This window comes from Pyrgilauda ruficollis, unplaced genomic scaffold (assembly GCF_017590135.1).
Source record: "Pyrgilauda ruficollis isolate IOZ18807 unplaced genomic scaffold, ASM1759013v1 scaffold3, whole genome shotgun sequence".
NCBI classification, from domain to species: Eukaryota; Metazoa; Chordata; class Aves; order Passeriformes; family Passeridae; genus Pyrgilauda; species Pyrgilauda ruficollis.
The window spans coordinates 23622042-23644054 of record NW_024524377.1 but is presented as its reverse complement, the minus strand read 5'-3'; the positions used below and the strand labels follow the sequence as shown (position 1 = coordinate 23644054).

The following is a 22013-nucleotide window of genomic DNA, read 5'->3' as shown; positions in this document are numbered from 1 at the left end:
CAGTAACTAATTGTGGTAGGTAAAAATATGCTGACTTTGACTCCATTATTACCCTGACTCCAGATTCAATCAGAACTAGAGTGTGTTGGCAATAACTCTGGAAATGGCAATTTGCTAGAACAGATCGAAAAATTAAAGCACTAGATACATTTAGAAATCTACAAAATATCTGTCACCAAAAAGTCAGTATGTTTATTTTTAGTTATATGCAGATTGCAACTAATGCCAATAAAATGAAAAGTGTTTCTATCACCATTTGGACAATTGATTTATTACTCATCATTAGACCTGAATTTTAAGAAAGCTCCTTTTGGCATGTGGAGAGCCAAAAGGGTAGCCATGCACTGCCTTACAACTTTTCTCTTTAGCCTTCAACAAGATGTACATGCACAACCTTTGTTACAAACATTTCTCCCCTCTTACCAGTTCTGAAAATATGAAACAAGCAGCAGTAAAGAGAAGTATTATCCATGCATTAAGCAAATAAAAGTAACATACCAGAAGAGTGAGTGATAGATTCTGAGCTGCACCACTATAGGAGTAGATGGATTTTGACAACTGTTTGCCAAGGTTCAGATAAAATAAACACTAAAAACCAAACCAAATGAAACCAAAACCCTCTGAAGCTGAATATTCATTGATCTAGTTTCAATCTAAAATACATATTTAAGTCTTATGCATCACTTCTACATCCCTCTTCATCTTAAAATTTCAGTGTAATAAAAAGCAAGACATACACATGCCTTGCATCCACAGCTTCAGCTTCTCTGTTCATTCTCACAGCACAATCTCCAGGCCAGCACAGTATTTAAGCTCTCTGCATGAGCTAGCAAGGGTGTATTTTGATTCTGCAACTTTTTTGTGCAATATTAATCATAACTCAGTAAGCTATAACCAACATTTTCAGATGCACCAGTGCCAACATTAATGCAGTATGACACAGCAAATATGAGAAGGTGACCAGATTTAAAACATTAAAACACAATTATATTTGAGGATGTGTGATACTGAAAAGCCTGCTTATGAATCCCAATATTTGGGAAAAGCTGTTTTTCAGTTTTTCTTAAGGGTAGAACACTGACAAAAAAGAACCTAAGTTTAGAAATGTTGAAACTGTTAAATCACAATCTGCAATAATGATGTGTTCGTACGTTTCATGAAAAATGCTTCTGCACTCCAAGAAATAATTATGACTTCCAGAACCATCAAAACACAATAATTAGGACACTAATTACTCCAATGAATCCCAAGCCAACTAAAACTGTGCTATTAATTCCATCATAACTCTGGAATACACCAATTTGGATTGGATCTCCCTTCTACACTCTATAAGCATATTGTTAATTGCTTTTATTTCCCATGAAAGAGCAATCACCTGACTTAAACTTTGGTTATAGTATCATGCTTGAAACTCCATGTTTAGATGGCTGAACAGTTATTTCTTTAGTTAATCACTATTTGATAGCACAGTATTGACTTCATTCAGCCAACTACATAATACATGGGTATTTTCAAGCATGGACTGAAAACTGTAAAGTGTGTCCTGAAATTTTATGACTTACTAAAGCCTCAGGAAACCACATGCCTCTGCTTCTCAGCCATTTACTGATCTGACACATCTCTGTGTGTTGCTCCTGTAAAAAAATCACACTGGTTTAATCAGGCACTGCTACAAACAGCAAATTACTACCAAATGTACAGAACAAGGTATTATACTGTTCAAGGCATCCCAATAATTTGTTTACCATACTCTTAAAGGTATTGTTGTACACAGTTTTGAAGAGAGTTCTGCCTGCATTAATTTGGTCTATGATTACAGATGCCAAACTGTTTTGCATAAGGTAGAAAGCTGCTTAAGACTGTAATGCTTCCAGCCCCTGCCCTCATATAGTAAGTGCACATTCTCAAAAAACTCTTAATGAGTAAGCGCTGCAAGCATCTGGCCTGCCATGTGGTTGAGGCTTCTTGCTTTCATGCTGCCAAAATGAAGTTAGACATTTTAAATGTATCTGTCATCTTTTCAATGCCATCCTAGAGTGTCATTGCTTCAGCTGGCACAGAATAGGATGAATCTTGGCTTCACTGAGTCAAGATATCACACCATTGTGAACAGTTGTTTGAATTATGACTGTCTGCCTTCATAGTAGTAGCTTATTTCATAGCATTCTGTTGTGTTCTTTCCACAACAAATTACAGTAAATAGCTTCAAGGTAAACTCCACTTCAAGAATAAAGAAACTCCAAAAGCACATATTCAATCTTTACTTTATTAAAACAAGATTTGTTCTGCTGAAGGAATGAATGAATTTATAACTGCAAAACGAACAAGGAACAAAACCTTTGCTTCTGGGCATGCTCAGAACTATGCTATTATTACAAATATTTTTCTGAAAAATATTATCAGGAATGTTGCAATTCAGCAGGTAAAACATTAAAGGCAAAAATTCAGTGATTTTAGTTACATTAGTGAAAGAGATACATTTTGCTTTTCCTATCTGTCCCCAAAACACCAAAAGCTGAAAACCCCTCATTTCCAGTATGATTACTTTGTTCTCAGGCACAGTGACCCTAAGGGAAGAAGAAAGGAAGACCGGCAAAGGAATCAAAAATCATCATCCCACTCCTGTTTCACACTGTTCAGTGATGTAAAGCAGCTCCCAAGCACAGGAGCACCTGTGCCAACCTGCCCTCTGCACTTCAGACTGGGACAACATCCTCTTCTGTCACCTGTCAGATTTACTTCCAAACAGAACATACTGCCCTGAAATTTAGCTCTTTACAACATAAAAATAAGAAATCCAAATACATGACTCAGAAAAACAATGGATAAAATGAGCAGAAGATACAGAGAAAGAACATCCAGCCACAGGACTGGATGAGTCTGTAGTATCACTGTATCCTTACAAAACCACATTGTGTCAAACAACCACAGACAAAAGAGATAGAGAAGCAGATAAAAAAATACAACATCAAGCAAAATTATTGCAAAATACATTATCAATAACAACAACATAAAAACCACAAAACACATTCTCATTTGGGCACAAATTCAGCATGAAACTTAAAACACAATTTCAGATGAAGCCATAGGCTCATTATAAACAGAAATAACCTCATTTATCTGAGTCCCAGAGAGAGGTATTTTCATAACACAATTACCAGAACATTGGATACAAACCTGTCAGAAAGAACTGCGAGGTGCAAGTGTCAGCTATCTAAAATTTTGGGGGATTGCTATTTTATGTTTGGTTAGCACCTGGCACAATATGATGGGGTCACACCCATGGTTCACAATCCTAAGGAATAATAAAAATCTGCTTAAAATAAGACTGTTTTGAAAGGCTGAATGAGTACTTTATGCGGGGAGAGACTTTTTAAAAATTATGAAACGTATAATAAAAACTACAAACTTACAGGTCAAAATTGCATAAGTACTGAAGAAGAAATGGTAACATTCTTCTCAACTATTAAAGGTACTGGTTCTAACTGCTGCCAATTTAATTCAAAAAGCATGACTTTATTCCTCTCTACTCCAGCTCTTTTCTTGTTTCTCTATATTAAGACATGCAAACATACTGACAAAACATCTTTGTCTACTAACATTAAAATAACCCTGTTCCACCCCCCCCAAACAAAAAAACCAAAAAAAAAAAAAACCAAAAAAAACCACACACAAAAGGGAAAAAGAAACACAAACAAAAATAGAAACAAGAAATATCACCCTGAAACAACCAACCCACCCACCAGTTTTGGAGAGAAAGTATTTCAGTTCTCAAGTTTACCATTGCTGTAGACTTCACAACCACATTTTGAAGTACTGGCCATGCTGCTAATGAAACAATGTTCTATTCCATAAGGGCAGAAATTGCATTACTTATCTAACAGGAAAGTGCTTGCCTATTTCTCAAGACCTCAGAATTTTCTCCTTCTTGCACATGATATTGAGTATCTTGGCAATATTTTGTTTTGCAAATATGTTCATAATTCTCATTCCAAAGCAGTTTCTGCTTTTACTTCTCATATCAGTCTTTCCTCTTTTTCCTAGTGGTCATTGAGCATGCACAGAAGAGGTTTCTGAACATTCAGAAGTGAGGCACAGATTGACATCCAAGCCTACAGTAAATCTTATTTTGCCAACATCAACCACATAAATGTTTCCAGACTTGTACCTCAAGTCTTATTCTTCTAATAAATTCTTACATACTTTTTTTCATTTTTCTTTTTTTTAAAGGAAAATATATAGCTACTTACACTCTTATTTAAATATAACATTTTTCTTCTAAAAATCCCACCCTGATAAGAGGGTCTATTACCAAAAACAAAAGACATTACAGTCTAAAAATATTAGTAATTTTATAGTCCTCAACACATCTTTATTACTCAAGATTTCAAGGAAAAGTTGTGCACTGGAATAAGACAAATGTACAATGAATGAGTACAGAGAACAGTATTTTGACTCTAAACAAATACACACTAGTGTTCTTAAAGTACAATGTGCATTAAAACTTATTCACCCACAAAATAATTCATGCTTTTCACATGTGAAATACTGTGAAAAATAAGATGGAAGAAGTTAGATAGGAAAACATTATTGTATCATAAAAATATGTTAGAATGGGACTTATCTATAGTTAAAGCTTTGCTTTAAAACAAACTTTATTTAAAAATCTTCTTTTGCTTTATCTAAAAATTAGCCTTTCTATAAAAACCATTCCTTTAAAACTTTGCTTTAAAAACATCAGTTTTATATTAGACAAAATATTAAATTATACAGGCACAATTAGTTGAGGGCTATAAAAATTTATATTATAGCCCTTCATTTTCCAGTGACTTGCAATACAGTCATATGATTCTGTGTCTACTGACAACCATAGGAAAACTCGTCCAAAGAAATCAACTTTTATATAAAAAATAAAATAAATTAAAACAAAACAAATAAAAAAATCTGTCAGACCATATTTGAATTGTAAAGGAACTTATTTTCCAGCAGACACATGCACATCTTTTATTTATCTTAGGAAATAGGCATATACATTAAAAACATCCTCAAAATATTCTCTGAATATGTGGTTTATGATGACAGCTTTTATATTTCCTTCAGATACTGTATATTAAAATAAACCATTTCCAAGTCCACCTTTATCTCAGCCCAAATCTGTGACCCTTGACACTTCAGAAAGAAGTGAATGAAGAATCAAGAACAGTTTCATTTTCTGAGGGGAAAACGCACAGATATGTTCAATGCCAGAGACAGCGGGGTCTGCTCTTTTCCATGTTTCTCTTGTGTTCTGAAAAATGTACTGTACCACTAGAGAATTTATGAAGACCTTCAAGGTAAAATAGATTATATAATATATCAAGCTGAAGATTTGAAAACCAAAGCCTGGATTATGATGATGTTTAACTGCGTGCTTAATTTACTGTAAATGAACCATTAATCTTCGGTTTTAAAGCACAGAAACATCCATAAGACTGGCTTTATGTCTTCTAACCACAGCAAATAAACTGTCGTCATAACAACTATTAAATAAAGAAAGAAAACTAAGCTAAACCACCATGGGTTTAGGGTTTTTTGCCACAAAACCATAGTAGATGGAATATCAGTGGCCGAACTTGAATCTCTGTGGAATATAATTTTTATTCAGCCAGGTTTTTAACCAAATATTTGAACTCAAATACATTTAGATGGATGCTGTATTAGGTTTATTTAAATATTTTACCGAAAATTTAGAAAGAAAGTTTGAACTCCAGTCCATAAAAATTTAACCAACACTACACCAAATAAAGCTAGAAAAGCACAGAACCCCAAACTCAAGGCTGACATTCTAAAACAACTTACTGCTATTTGTTTGCATTATAACTTTTCCATCCCCCTCACTAAGGAATGTGAAATTCACCTACAAACTTAATCAACAAGCTATTAAAAACAAACAAAAAAGCCCCCAAACATCACCCTGTATTTCTTTCAGAATTCAAGATTTCACTTCAGCTACCACCATTTGAACAGTCCCCTAAGGAAACATATTTCCTTACCAGCATGGTCCATTATTGCTTGATGAGAGCCGCAGAGACTTTCAGCCCAAAAAAAAAAAAAGCTTTGGACATGATTTCAGGAACAAAGTCTATACAAAAATGTGTAAAATTATATTTCATTTCAAGAAAGCATTGAATTGATCTGAATTGTATCATACTGTATTAATTTTAATGCCATTCCACAGGCAAGTATATATTATGTGTTGAAGAAGGTGCACATATACACAAACACAAAATACATACACAGAATTCTGCCCTGATTGATGTATCTTCATTAAATTTCTAGCATAGCAACTGAGTTATCTTCTGCACTTTAGAATTACGTGACAAAATTAAAATAGGCACAATTAATTAACACAGCTTCTAAATTACCTTATTATAGTGCACTGTTATGCACTCATAATACCATAATAACAATATGATACCATTCAAGGTCATTTTGCTGATGTACTGGTGAAGACTAGTAAGTATGATTATAAGTGCTTTTAAATCAAATCCACAATTTCTGCAGCTTTACACAGTAGAACAGTGCAATACATAGTGCCCCCATATTCCAGGAACAAGAGCTGAGTTTACAGTTGTATTTATTTCACATTAGACTGGCTTTGCGCTTTCTGGAGCTCTAGCTCTTCAACTGCATTGTCTATGGCCTCCTTTTTTTCTCCTTCCTTCTTCCAGGTGCTGGCTATAAAAAAAAAAGAAGAAAAAAGTTCTTTTGGTAGCTAGCTCTCACCTGGTAGAACAAGACAGTTTCGAAGTAATGGTACAGCAGAAGTTCTTCTAGAGGGTCGGTTCACAGTGCCAGGATGACCCCGATCTCCACTTACTTCCCAGTTCCTGACTTTGGAGGAAGCTTGCTCTGGTTTCTTGGGAAAAGATTCTGATGTGACTTTCTGCCTTTTTTCAGGAATCCCTGTTACAACTGTTGAGTTCAGAAAGGCCCTTTTTGGTTTCCTCCTCACCTTTAATTTTTTAGCATCAGGCTTCTCTTTCTTAGGGTGCTTTCCCACTGCAGTTTTCCTTGTCTGGCACCTATGGATGGAGAAAGCAGATTTTTGGGCACAAGGCTGAAGTTGTCTTCTCATCCCCTCTTTCTGCTGTTTTTTAGTCCTGGATGTTTGTTTGCCTGTGGTTACTCTGGTTCCTCTCCTCGCAAGAGTACATCTGACAGACTTAGATCCTGCAGCCTTTCTGGAAAAAACTGGTTCTTTGTTAGTGCCTTCTTTTCTCTTCCATATTGCTTTTGGAGTCTCCCTCTCTAACCACTCACTCCTGATGGAGGTCAGAGGAGTTTTGGTAATTCTATTAAATGGAATTAATCTACAATCTCCTTCTATCACAGAGTTCAAAGGTGAAATGATTAGGTGTTTAAAAGAGTTCTCAGATACAAGACAATCTGTTCTTTCTGTGGCAACAGATGGTCCATCTGCCTTTTGACTTGAGGCCGCATCACTACCTTTATCTCGATCGGGCAGGAAAGATGCTGAAGAACTACAGAAGTCTGACCAATTGAGTGACTTTGATGGTGTGCTCTCTCTCTGTGTATCAGCTAGTTTCTTCATATTTGCATCAAAGCTGAGACTTCTGAAAAGCTGTCGAACATGAGAGGGCTTTTTGGCCTTTTCTCCAACTGTACTCTTTGGAGGTGTTTTCAGAATTCGATTTGTCAGTGGGTCATAATATTTGAGAGAACACTGTTTGTATTTATATCTTACAGAGTCCTTGCTATCTGTGGAGTGATGATTTTTCCTCATTTTGGGAATATCTGTAGGTTTACCTTTGCACTGTTTTACCTCTGGGCACGAGAGTACATACACCACTGTCTTGGGCTGTACAGGACTCATGATCTTGCTATAGGACTCTGGAAGTTTAAGGGCACATAGTCTAGTTTTCATGTTTGGAGTTTTTTCATTCTCCAGCCATGCAATGCTTGCTTTCTGATCAGCTGGATCAGATTCCCTTCTAGACATTTTCCTTTTTGCTACAGGGTAGTTCAGCAGACTTGTTTGTGTGCCATGGCTGACTTTAACCACCTGACACCTTGAGGCCAGGCGCCACGTCCTTTTCCTAGGCATTTTTACAATTTGTGGGTTGCATAGTGTATCTGAGGCTAAAGATGGGTTATCAAAATCAGAGCCACCACTCAAAGCATCATTAAATTCTGGCAGTGCTTTAACTGGTGCACTTTCTGTTCTATTACCCTCAATAATATTGATCCTTTTTTCATCCTTCTGCTTTTTTTTCTTCATTCTCTTCCCCGTACAGTTGGCTGAGGATTCACTGTTAAAGTAGCAGCGAAAACGACCTTCCCTGAAATCACGCACTAGTTCTTCAATTTTTATATCATCTTCATACATTATTTGAGACCAAGTTTTTCCCACAAAAGAAGGAGGCACGTGAGGCAGGGCTGGAAGAACTGGTTCTTCGGTATGAACTACAACATCCTTTTTCACTGCTTCTATTTTCTCTGATGACTCAGTTTTTAAAACAGAAGAGAGCTGTGTTCCATAGCCTTTATCTTGCAAACATACTTGGACTTCTTTCAGGAATTCTATATCTTTTATAGCTGCCTTGGGTAAATCTGTTCCTACCTGTATTGGTGCATCACAGTCAAAACTCATTTCAGAGCCCTCTAAATTAGTATGGTCCAGAAGTGATGAAAAAGGTACACTGGGATTATTCTCTTCTTTGAAATAGATTTCTTCAGATGTAGTTTCATGGCAGTATTTCACAATTACATCTTCAATAGTTTCATCCACTGAACTTTCATCACCTCTGTTTGTCTTTATGTTTTTGCATCTTGCTAGCCGTGGGGATGTCCCAAGATCAAGGGAGCTGCTGATACCCACAGTATCCCTGAGATGGAGATCAGACACCAAAGTTTCATCCTGAGTTCGTAAACTATCTCGCTTTGAGAGAGATTGACCTGAGGTAATAAAGGAAGAATTGCTGTGGCTGCGTGTAGGAATCCGATGAGAAACCGAAGGGCATTTTGGGTGAACCAGTGCTGAAGCAGGATTCAAGCGTGGCTTCAATAACATATCCCTACTGCAGTCCTCCCCTGCTCTTTCATCACATCCTCTATGCAGAAACAGATTTGATGCCGCCAAATCCATAACATTTTTTCCTGTTTTAGGATTAAAAGAGGAACTGTGGCTTGTAGGACTGAGAGAAAACTGCTGAGGTACAGGGCTCACAGCTGTAGACTGACCTTCATGGCTCTGATCTGCAATTCGAGCGTGTTTCAGATTTACCCATTTCTTATCACTACAAATGCCAACAGACTGCTGGGATATTCCTGGAACACGTTCCTGGTCTCTTTGAAGTCTTTGAAAACCTGCTTGTGTAACAGAAGTTTTCTTTGTGCCCTCACGAGACAGGCACGGAACAGAAGAGCCTATTTCACGAAGGGACTCCTGGTCTTTACTGGAACTCTCCTGTTTCTCACTATTTCTCTTTTTCTGCATCTCTTCTGAGGACGGACAAGAAATCCTAGGAGCCTCTAGAGTGACGGGGAATGGCATGTCATCATAGGTTGGTCTAAAGGGGAGGGGAGAAAAAAAACAGGTTAGAGAAATACTGTAAATATGCTTAAAAATTTTCAAACAACAGCAGTGTCGGGGCTTTTTAAGAGTCATTACCTAGACTGCATCACTTCCAATGAACAAACTGAAATTACTATTTCTGTTGTTCTATCTATCTCAGATATTCAATTTTTTTAGAATTATGGAGGGGGAAATGCTCCACAAAACTAAAGATAACAATTTGGGCATTAGTCTAGCACCCTCTTTATGCAATCATAAATTAAGAATGGCCCTCACATAGATTACAATAATTTTATGAATACAGCACAGCAGAAAAAGTAAAGGTATTTCCTTTGTTTGGAGTGGTAAGCCTATAAAGAGGTGATTTCACTGGTCATACTACCATTACTTAAAATTGAGCTTTTGTAGAGAAATGGAACATAATAATAGGACACAGTATAAAACCATTGTTGAGTATAAATGCCCTTTTCCCTATAAAACATGGCTGCCTGAGAGGAACTCTGCACATGTGGCCAAAGAATTCCATGTTTACTGTTTCTCACAGACATACCATAGCTTCTGACTCACTCCTGCAAGAAGCCAAGTTAGGATTGCTCAGCCTTGCCGTGACAACAGATTTTTATACATTCTGTAACTGGCAGTTCTGTCTTAAAGACTGCCTCAAACACAAGGGTTTGTGTCTTCCAGAATTAACACAGCTGACAGATATGGACTATTTTTCCTATGCAACACAGGAACCCACAAGGCTTCAATGTGTAGCAGCCAGGCAAATCCAATGAAAACAACTTTTAAAAAATGTAAATATAACTGAAGAAGAGAATATTGTGTTTCACTCAAAAATTATAACCATCTTGTGAGACCCAAACGGATGCTTACTTTAATACATGGCAGACATCAGCTAACTGAAGTATTGTGAACAAATTTTATAGTACAGTAATTTCCTTGGTTATATAACTAAGACTACATACAGCTAAGGGACATAGGGCTGAGTAACCAAGAGAAACCTCATATAATGAAACATTAAAAAAGAACTATTACTAAATTAATGCAAAGTAATCAAACACATCAGATGATCAAACAATGCCTATCACCTGAAATGCTGCTTTGCCCTTGCATGAATTCTTGGTCACCTAAGCTCTGAAATAGGATCTAAATGGAATGCCAGATGCAACAATTAATCTTTTAACTTCCTGACTTCGGAGTTTGTCCATCTTTGTGTGAAACATCTTTGCATCCTGGCATCTGGACCCTGCTGAAAGACTGAATATAAAACTAAATAGATTTTCATATGGAGAAACTATAGCAAACTCCTAGGTTTCTAGGTCAGTTAACAGCCTACAAGCACTTCTCAAAAATTACTTTTAAGCAAATGTCCCTGGGGGGAAGAGAACAGAACGAAAGTTTTATACAGTTAGGAACTTTTGACAGTTTTGCTACAAATTACCCCCTTAAGTAGAATAAAGGTTTACTTTTTAAAATGCTCAATACTATTTCCTTAGGTAAAAAACTTACATACCAAGTGTTTGGAGGAAGGAATGATTTGGTGGTTTGTGGGTGTTTGGTTTTGTTTTGTTTTTTTACTGGGGGAGAGCAACAATATCCTTTGAAATTCAGTATAAGGCAAAGCTCTGATGAATTTTTCCTTTTTCCACATAACTACTACGTATACTGGTTCTGTAAAACAAATCAAGTCTTACAAATACTTCCATAATCTTTTAAAATTACACATAAAGATCTCTTGTACGAGTTCATCTAAACAGTAAAAACAGGTATTTAAAGAACTGTGTGAAACTGTGTATAAATCCAAGTGTTTTAACATGAGAAAGAAGAGAATCAAAGTCTTACCTCAAGTGTCAGTTAAGACCATGACTTTCTTTTCAGAGCAGGACCACAGCATAAATCTATTCATACTTTCTTTTCCATCTTTGCTTTTCTTCCTCCAAACTCTGTCTAGATTTGGGATTACTGTTGCCCCTTCTTCCTCCAACATAATCTAGATTTTGTATATTATTTTTCTCATTCTATTCCTTCTTCCAACAACTTAGAGGAAGATGGGTAGATTGCTTTTCCTTGTTAGTAGGTTTTGTTTACCAAAGCAACAACCTTGTATTAGTGACACCTCCAGAGAAGCCTGACTTAAAGTGAATCCTATATTTTCTCCACAGCAAAAAACACTGAGTGTTCTCAACAGTGCAATAAAATCTATTTATTTAAGATGGGAGGACAATTTATTTATTTGCAGTGATGTGTACAACATATCCTGGGCTAGTCTGGCATAGCCATGCATATTAGCTAGTTCTGGCACATCCATGACAACACCAATGAGTGTTTTCAGACAAAACACCCTTCTGCTTTTTGTCAAGACATATAGCAGAGCTCTATATTGAGAAACTGTACTGTACTGGAATCAAACTGGCATTTTTGTCTGCCTTTCAAAACACAACAAATGAGGTTTAATTGATTTTCCTTCATCTACAGAGAAAAATTTAACACACTGATCCTCTTATCACTCTTGAAACATGCACATGATAAATAAAGAGAACACTTTTTAAAATTTCAGCATTAATGAATTGGCCAATTAATTTAATTCAAGTATTAATTGAACAGGCAAACTGCAAGGATAATGAAAAAATAAACATGTAAATACTTACCTGACATAATCAACAAACCAAAATTATGAGCTCTTTCAAAACATACATTCTCTTGTGTTCTGTTTAGCAGTATATATGTTTAGCAGTATATGTAAGGCCCAGAATTAAAATATTCAGAATAAAACATATAAAGCTCAAATTTTAAGAATTTGTAAATGCATGTGAGATTGTACAGTCTGCCATTGTAAGTGCTGACCTATATATTCCTCCTTTTTCAGTCTTCACATTTAAAAGTGAATTGTTAGTAGTGTTGTTTCAAATCCATAACTAGTGAAGTTTTGTCTTCATATAAAAAGTAATTGTCTCCATTGAGCATGTTTCACCTCAAATGAGCCAAATTTACTGCTCAGCAGTAGAACAAATACAGAAATTCAAAACACATGCATTCCACTAACACATATTAAAATAAAAAGCCTTCTGTATTATACCTGCTGTCATGGTATCTGTGGGGATGATGCTGCAAAACATCTTGAAGGAAACGCTCCATCAAGCTACTGGTACCCGTACGATTCCTACAGTATGTTGTAAAATGTCTGTGCTGGGAGCTGAAAATATGCTGGTGAAAGATGCAACAGATGATTAATCTAATACTACTGCTAACACACAGGCCTGTTCCTAAAAATTCCTTCCCAGGTTAAACATTACACCACTGCTATGAAAATATTTAAATAAAAAGAAAAAACTTCTTTTACTATTTTAAAATCTTAATTGAGATTTTTAAGTATGTTTAGTCAGTCCCAAGTAATACTAGAATGTATTGAAGCATCTTTCTGAGTTGGAACTTAAATTAGTGGTTCTGGGAGCTGCTGACAAATCTCTTCTAACTAGTACAAATACTCTCACAAATCTCACAGCTGCTCACAAGTCTCTTAACCAGAACAATACTATAAATGTATCTATAAATTACTTATAATATTCTTGAACTTAACATGAGCAAACATCCTATAATTCACTGAAATTAACAACAATTTTCTTAAGTGCAGAAGATTAAATAGGCTTCTACTTTCTCATTAAACAAGTCTATAAGACAGGAGACTGACAAAAGAACTGAAAATGGTTGATCAAACATCTCCAGCCTTGATATGTTACATATTACTATAACCCTAATACTTTAAAATATATAGAGATCTCAAGATTAACGACACAGAGAAAACCATAATGGAGCAGAGCTGTGTGGCACTTCAGAAAAGCAGACTGCAGCAGCTGTGCCACTCCATCGGCATCTTTTACAACACGTAACAAATAAGCAAGGTGTCTTCCTCAGGACACATACTGTGCAATTCACAAACTGCTCATTTTTCACTCAGTATTGGTTGTTTGGTGTAGAAACTGGTATTTATGAGTGGATAAAGCCCTAGGTACCCCTTGCTATCTGCTGCCAAATTATGCAGAAGCTGTCTCACCTGTTCCAGATTGCTGTAGTGTACGTGGCAACAGTTGCAGTACCCTTGTCTATTTCGCACAGTGGGGGCTCCAGGCCGAGGATGTTCTTGCCCTCTTCTGTGTAAACTGAAAGAAGCAGGTAATATTGTCAGGACATGTTCAGTTGTTTAATCCATGTCCTTAGCATGGAAAGTCTAAATATCTATCTTACTACAGAGATGGGAAAAACTTGAAGATAAATGTTTCTATTTTAGAATTGCAATGGTGAGACTATGTATTTTAAAGTATTCTCATGCAAATTTCACTAAAGAACTTTTTCCTTAAACACAGAACAAAAGATAACAGTTTGAAAGCACAGTTAGCTGAAAGCTGACAATAATTGCCTCTAAAGAAAAAGGCAGTCATCTTGTCCTTTGTCTGTTTGTTAGTATTTTGAAATAAAAGAAGAAAAGACCAAAAAAACTTGACAACCCCACAGTTGTCTGGGGCACCACAACGTGCCTTCCCCACAGTTTTTAACAATACAAGGGTGTAAGATACAAAGGACCTCCAACCATACACTTAATTCATTTTGTGTCACTGTCATCCATTAGACAAGGTAATAGACAGGCTGAAAAGCAGATTCTTCCCATTTTACTTTGGTAAGCAGTAAGCTGGATGCCAGGTAGATCATCACCTAACTTACCTGCTACTGCTGTCCTGTCGTGGAGAGCTCTCAACACCATGTCTTTGGATTCCTACAGAAAAACAAACTCAACAACCAAGAAATAAACCAACCGAACACATGTACAAAACACAAAAACCAACAGAGTATCAAGGAGATGGAGAGGTTCACCTGCAGCTAGCTACTTCTCTTACATGCATTTATCAAAACTATTATTTTAAAGGAAGATAAAAGGTTTAGTAAGTTCAAAAAAGCATGAAGAGATCCTTTTGTCAGCAAAGTTCACCCAACAACTTCATAAAATAAGCTTTACTCTTTCATAGCTGAGGTGAGATTTTCTACTGATTTGTCTGGGTTCAAGACTAGGCAATCTACATTGGTACTGCAACATCCATGATTACTGAGATAAAACGTAAACTGTCTCAAACAGCTTACAACAGGACAAGAAAATTACACCTACATGGAAACTTTGCGGATGATTCAGAAGTCACTCCTTCCATCCAAGTTCCATAATGAAATTTAAGAAATCAAAGTAAGCAATTTAACTACAAAATGAATTAATACTTCTATTGATAGTTATTACATTTTTAAATGTAACTGCAACAAAAACTACTTTGAACTTTTTCAACTTCTTACCTTGTGCTGAAGAAGCAGAAGCTCCATCAGATGGTTTGATTCTCTCAAACATCTGTAACAAAAAATTGTTAAAGTCAGTCCATCTTCGAACTCACTGTATCCTGAAGCTCCTCCTTCAGTCCAAGCTACAAGCTCTTTAAAAGCTCTAAACTGTTTCAGCTATAGACCAATACCTGATTTAAATGAAGCTGCATTCTAAAAAGAAACTTCTGCTTTACTAGGTTACCCTAATATTACATTTATCAATACGTTTTAGCTTTGATAGAATGGGCTAACTTTTAATTAATGAAATGAAATACTATACTTATGAGCAGAGTACACACTCTGTTAGGTTATTAGGCAGTAACCTTGTCAAATTAATTTAATTACTTAATTTCCTAAGTTGCCTTAACAATTGAGATATATGTAAGAAAACCCATATGAGACCTATAGCACACAAAGTAATTATCTAGGCTGGAAAAGCAAGCCTTATTAATCAAAAGATCTGCAAATCAATTTTGAATCTCAGAATTCTTAATAAAAATAGGGCTGCAGCAACAAGCGGTTACATGCTTTAGGGTGTCCAAACACAAAGGATTTCCAGGTGTCACACAGGCCTTTTATGCTATGGAATGTAAACATTACATCAGCTTTCTAGTACCTACCTTAGAGTCACCAACCTTCCTCATCCACCAAGGCTGGCTCCAGACTAGCAAGCAATAAATGTCAAACAGGAGGCCATTTGCAGTGCAGGACACTTCTCTCATCCCATCTGGCAACATGGAAGTTAAAGAGCCTTTTAAAATAACATTAATAATGCATGTTTTCCATGCCCTAAGGCATGTAAATTTTTCTGTACCACTTTGCAAACAGTTGAACAAAAGGATAAATCTTTTTGAAGTCTGCAGCACATCTTTTTTAATATGGAAGTAATTTTGACACTCTTTCCTATATAAATGTTAACCATTCCTTCTGGAATAATTTTGTTTCTTCTTTCCTCCTCGTGGGACCTGTGTACTAAACATTGTTGTCATTTCCCTGACTATGCACTGCTCATGATAAAATACCTGAGCCGTTATAGCAATTATGGTCAAAAGGAATATCTTAATAGCTCAACTTTAAACGGCCCCTCACCCGCCAAAACACCAAACTCCTTCTACTTTCCTCTGTGTGGCAATTGATGTAATAATATTAAAAAACAAAATAAACAAGAAACCCCTGCTGTTCCTATTAACCTTTTCATCTGGCAGCTGAGAAAAGCTTTTTTGATAGATCAACTAATCTCAGCCATCCTGTTCTACTTCCTATACACTGCCAGGATCTGAAAGAAAGTGAAGAAAAAACACAGAAAATGATCCCTCATGAGTGATGCTTTATGTAAAATAACTTGTTCTACCTGCTTGAAGTCAACTTCCTGCTATTTTGAGTCTTACTGCACACATACAATCTTATGATAAAGCTAGAGGTACGGCAAGTGTAGCAACCACAGAGGAGGCCACCCCATGGCTGAGGCAGTCAGAGAGCTCCACAGCCAGCACGGGACACCACAACCATTCATCCCCATCACCGCCCCAGAAGGAGATTAAAGCGCTTTGGTTCCATCTCAAAGATGCTAAGGAGTGGTAACTGCAGTATGTTGGAGGATGGAGGAAGACCTATTGTCTTACAGGAGTTTCTTAGAGGAAAACCTATTCCCTTTATATCAGTGTTTTGAAAAACCACTAGTCTACATGATATACAGCTTGCTTACCATCTGAAGTCAAGCCTAACCCACAAGGTAATGATATTAAGGAAATCTGCTACGTAGATGCTTTATTTATGTTGCCAAAATCTGGATTGACTGAGATCCTTACTTTTTTAAAACAGGGACTACAGCTATAAATCCACAAAGGATTTTTCAGATGTCCAAGGAAAGACTGCATAATTCTGCCTTAGTTAAGATATTTACAGTGGGAACTATCTTAAACTGTTGGATTAAGAGTAAATAAATAATATCTGTTCAAGATAAAGCTTAGATGTTTTACAACCAAAAAATCCTTTAAATTGTAACAAATATATAAACAACCAGTTACATACAGAAATATTTGATGTTGTAAAATTCAAATCAAGCTATTTTAGCAGCTGTCTCTAAACCCAATGCTTTGTTTTGGCTTCATTGAATTACTCTGTGTACAGCAGGTAGAGAATGAAAAACTTCATTAAAAACACAATCAAAAAGGTATGAAATGTACACAATGAAATGTAAAAAAAAAAAATAAAATAAAAATAAAAAATCGGTGGTGCATTCTGATAGTGTCTGAGTGTCAAAGGCACCAGATAAACTCTCCAGAGTGTCACTCTTGCACCTCAACAAGTAAAATAAAAAGGGTGAAAAGGTCATAAAAACTGCTCCTCGAAATACGCCTCACAAACACTCAGCCACCCCTTCAGCACCTGAGAGCATCTGTGCTGGGCAGGCAGGCGGAGAGCAAGTCCCTCCCCTAAACACAGGCACCTGCCTTCCCCTTCCCACAGCACTACCGCAAGCAGGGAGGCGGCAGCTGCTCTCGGGAGCGGCCTCTGCCCCGTGGCCTCACCGCAAGGCGCGGGTCCCGTCCCGTCCCGTCCCGGCTGCACCGAGCCCGCGGTGCCCGCCTCGCCTCGCCCCGTCTCCCGCCGGGCCCCGCCGCCCGGGGCGGAGCTGCAGGGCCGGCTGGCAGCCGAGGGACCCGGGCCGGCTCCGGCTGTGCCCGCGGGAGCGCCGCCCGCCCCGCCAGGAGCCGGCACCCGCGGCCGGGCGCTCGTCCGCCCGCTCCCGGTTCCCCACTACCGGCGCCGGCTCACCTCCATCATTCCCCACTCGCTCTTCAGTGCCGCCCTGGGGTCAAGGGACGCCATCCTCTGCTTCCTGCTCCGGGTCGGCGGGCCGCGCCCCGCGAAGGGAATGGCGGGAGCTGCGGTTCCCGGGCCGCTGCTCCCGGGCCGGCTCGGGCGCCTCCTTCCCTCAGCGCCGCGCTCCGCCCGCCCGGGATCCCGGCCCGCCGCCGCCATGCGGCCGGGCTGTCGGGAGCCGGCCCAGCGCGGCTCGCACGGAGCCCGGGCCTCGCTTCCCTCAGCGCAGGCGCCGCAAAACTGCTGCAGAAATCTCGGGGTGGCGTCTTTTTGTCAGCCCCGGCAGGGTCACGGAAAAGTAACCTCTTAGCTAAGTTTCATTTCAACAACTGTACGAGTCATTTTCTCCTTCAAAACACGCTGTTTGATGTACTTGAAAGCAAGCTAAAGCGTTATTTTATTTTATTTTATTTATTTTCGGCCATTTAAAAGTAGTTTGCTTGACATGGTGTGGCTTGTTCAAGCAGGTTTTATCAGAACGTTAAAGTCTGACTTTATCAGAGTTAGTGCTAGAGCTGCTTCGCTTAAGAATGTGACTTTACCTCAGGTTCTTTTATTTTCATTTGTAGGGTTTTGAAGGTTTATCTCATCTCCTGTGGGAAACCAGCCATTGCATATTTCTCTCATTATGCTGAAGCAGCAGGGTGTTTTAAGTAATCCAGGCAGACACAAAGTCAACACAACACCCTTATGTGTGAAGACAGGTGCAGATACAGGCTTGGATTATGCAATGGGGGGGAAAACAATCTTGAATGCACTGTAATATGGCAAATTTAAAGTGGTTGCTGTAAAAAGGCGCTGCTGTGTGGCTATGTGATTAGGAAACCGTGGCTTAGAAATGTCCACCCACGCTGAGCAAGTAATTCAATACAAATTTCACATGACAGAAGAGTAGGAGAAGGCCTCCCTTTAGGAAGGCTGAATTTAGTTGCTGTCAGATACTTTTGATACATACATGCCTATGAATATATCTTTCTTGCTGAAAAAATAAATATTTATTACAAAACAAAAGTTGTCTGATGATATTTTGTTGCCTAGTACAATGCACAACTTGGGAAAGATGGAACTTTCAGCTGAGAGCATTTGCTCGCATGGAAGGCTCAGGCACGTGCCCAAATCATTGCACATCAGCAGAGCTTCGTTGTTTAAACATGTGGCAAACGCATACATAGACATTATCTTAGGCTAAAATAGTTTACTTTTATGTTGGTTTATGGCAGGATTAGACTCCATAATCCTGCTAACTCCATAGCTTCCTTAGACGTTATCTTAGGCTAAAATAGTTTACTTTTATGGTGGTTTATGGCAGGATTAGTGAGTTACTGTGGCTCTGCTAACTCCATAGCTTATTGAAACAAAGGAAGCTTGGTAACATAGCTGAGGCACTGAAGTTTCTTTTCCAGTTTCTTTTCACGTGAAACAGAAGCCCTTTTTAGCTATGAGAAATCTATGCAGTCTATCTTATAATGTCATACAACATGTCCTCAGAATATTCCCGAATATTTTTGCAAGATAGAATGTAACATTCTATCTCTTGGACTGTCACTCAAAGATAGCAGAATTTAGGCTTGTGTTGCCAAGTGTTTCTTAGCTTTCAACTCTTTCTGTATTTATGAGCTAGAGGTTGCACCTTGATTCAAATTCAGGTAAGGCATTGAGAGAGATTACTGTCCTTCAGTCTCCTCTTCCCCACTAGGGAGCCACTCCTCACATACGTTGATTAGGGCTGACAAACTTCCCTTCCCCTTAAAAAATTATACTTTCTCCTGATCTAAGCATCAGACATTTTCTCTTTGTTGGTGTCTTTACTCATGTATTCAGATTTTAAAAACTACCCCATACCTATCACTGTGTTGCTTTCTACTTTTGCTTTGATTTGTTACAATTTCACTTCTGTTATCCAAATGTAAGTCAAGGTTGTACCTATGAAATCATTAAGACAAATTAACAAAGACAGATCTTTCCTAAAGAGCATCAAATAGCTTCCAACAGCTGGGTTCAGACTGGAAAAGAGAGAATGTGATGAAAGAAAATCAAGCTTGGTAAAACTAGCTGGCAGGACATTCTTGGCTAGGTTTTTAGTTTGTTGCACATGTACTTTATACATTCTGATGTTATAAGCCTAATTTATCCTTAAATCGTTGTTTTGGTAAAGTTCTTCAAAGGATCTGAGCTAAGTGTTGACTGACTGACAGTTGAAGGTCTGGGGCTTGAGCCATGCATTATTTTTGCCAAATGTTCCCAAAGATGGGTTGCTGGTTTTGGCCTGGATTATAACAAGGCAGAGTGACTATGTGTGTAGATTTTAGAGAACTTCACATTCTGAGTAACCTTAGGGAAGAAATATCTTTACAATTGAGTGGCTGTTCCATAGTGCCTGGCACTGTATTAAAACCTTTAATTCCTAAGAAGGAATTGTAGAAGTAATTTTTCTTTGAAAAATCTGATGTTGGCCACTGGCTGATATCAGGTATGAGATTTATGGAACAATTATCTGGTCCTCTATGTATTCTGTTTTTCCACTTTATTATCAATTCTGTGATATTTAATAAGGTTTTTCAAAATAAAAGAAAATAATTCCTCATGAGTGTAAAAGGCAAGGATAATCTCTTCACAAAAAAGAGGTTCCTGTTGTCTTTGCTCAGCTTTTCTCAAACAGTTTGCTGGGATTGACAGATTACTATTACACATTGATTCTTCTCTATTATAAGTATTTTTCTCATTTTTGAATGAAAAATGTATGTTTAAAAAAATAATAATGCTCTTTTATTTACTTGGATATGGCACTGAAACTAAATTAAAACCAAAGCCAATTTTTTCTCTTTTTTGAAGGAGGCAAATTGACTATGGGCATTCTGCTTGCTTTCTCATTATCTAAAACTGAACTTTGCTTTTTGTTTTGCATTCAAAGTTTTTTTAATTTTAGCATAAGAGCTTTACCTGAGCTAATAAAGACAACCTCAATATGCAGGATATTAGCTTAACCTCAAAACTTAAAAGATACTGTAAAGGTTATTGGTTTTGCTTCTCATTTTCTTGCCAGAACAATCTTCTTAAGTTTGAGACTTAAATTTTCTTTCTAATTGCTTAATTGTTTAATCAACCACAAAGCTTGACAGTTGTGTAATAATTGAAACATGATTGGATAGTGACCAAGAAAAAAAATTTGAGATACCATTTAGAAGTTTTAAAAGACAGCTTTAAAAAAATCATTTTTGGAATGCATGGGCTGATAATTTTCTCCTAAAAATATTATTTTACTTTCTTGTAATCAGGTCTTAATTTTTTGAAACATGACTTGAAATATGAAACAGTTTGACTCTTTTTCCAATATCTTATTAGAAGAAAATTCTCCTATAGTCTATTTTTTATTGTTATTTGGAGGCCATGCTGCTGCCTTCACAGGCTTACCTTGTCAGTTTGTGTGTTCTCTGCTTTTTTTCCCACTAAAATTGCTCTCTGTATTTTATTTCTGTATACATGTACAAAATCTAGAGGTTCTTATTATAATAATGCTGAGAAAAATTCTGGGATGCACTGATCCCAGAAGGTTTTATTACTGCTGTTAGGACTGCTGCTGCTGTTCATTTGCTGGCAGGTCATCCAGAAGGAACAGCTGATCAGACAACTCTGAAAGGATTGCTTTAAACAGTATGGCTACAAAATGTATCCAAATCCAGTGCTTTCAGAAAGTTTCTGTATGATGGGCTTCTAATCATCTTATATTAGATTTCAAATCCATACCTTAGCTCTGCTGCAGTTGTTTTGAATCTCTCCATCAGTTTAAATTAACTTGTTTTTAGGGTGTTCTGTTCTAAAAGAAAATGCAAAGAACATAAATCAGCAGTTGAGAATTTGTATGCTAAAGAGCATCCTGTTTTCAGAGAACACGTTTTCATCATAAAATGCTGAATAGTTTACTGTTACAGTAATTTCTGTTTTCAGTTAATGATCAGTCTGTTATTTTCTCCAAAATAACTCTGCCTGATTTTTTAGGGTAGTGATGTAAAGGAAGAGTCTAGGTCAGTAATTAGGCTAGGAGTTGCCTGTTGGTGCCTGCTCAAGAATTGCAGGATATTCTTTGCCTTCATGTTGTGCATGGAGTTTTTTTATAACTTCAAAAACAGCTGTTCCTTAGAATTTCTCTATTCGTTTTTTCCATTGTTTCATATTTACTTTCAAATATTTCATACTTAATTTCAAATTTTAAAATTGTCTGACTGATGTAGTCAGATTTACCCTTCAGAATTGC

At 37.4% G+C, this 22013-nt stretch overlaps 1 protein-coding gene across 3 annotated transcripts; it reads right to left on the bottom strand.

Moving 5' to 3' along the window:
- Positions 1-2246: 2246 nt before the first annotated feature.
- ZDBF2 (zinc finger DBF-type containing 2) lies at positions 2247-17974 on the bottom strand. Of its 3 annotated transcripts, none has more exons than XM_041473270.1 (8): positions 17714-17974; positions 15556-15662; positions 14912-14963; positions 14297-14348; positions 13632-13737; positions 12657-12784; positions 6860-9572; positions 2247-6717 (listed from the first exon to the last, which is right to left on the bottom strand). In XM_041473270.1, exons 2-8 carry the CDS (start codon positions 15655-15657, stop codon positions 6676-6678), a joined length of 3195 nt encoding a protein of 1064 aa, XP_041329204.1. In that variant the 5' UTR covers positions 15658-15662; positions 17714-17974; the 3' UTR covers positions 2247-6675. The 3 variants fall into 3 exon arrangements, with proteins under 3 accessions (XP_041329204.1, XP_041329205.1, XP_041329203.1); XM_041473271.1 differs by having other exon boundaries at positions 6995-9572; XM_041473269.1 differs by having other exon boundaries at positions 2247-9572.
- Between the last annotated feature and the right edge of the window lie 4039 nt (positions 17975-22013).

Bases quoted from the DNA above. Each gene is read 5' to 3' on its own strand.
- ZDBF2 (XM_041473269.1), bottom strand. From the start codon at position 15,657: ATGAGAGAAGTGTCCTGCACTGCAAATGGCCTCCTGTTTGACATTTAT. The intron at 13,738-14,296 runs GTAAGTTAGGTG...TGCTTCTTTCAG, and splicing joins CGACAGGACAGCAGTAGCAG to TTTACACAGAAGAGGGCAAG. The intron at 9,573-12,656 runs GTATAATACAGA...CCTCCCCTTTAG, and splicing joins CACAGATACCATGACAGCAG to ACCAACCTATGATGACATGC.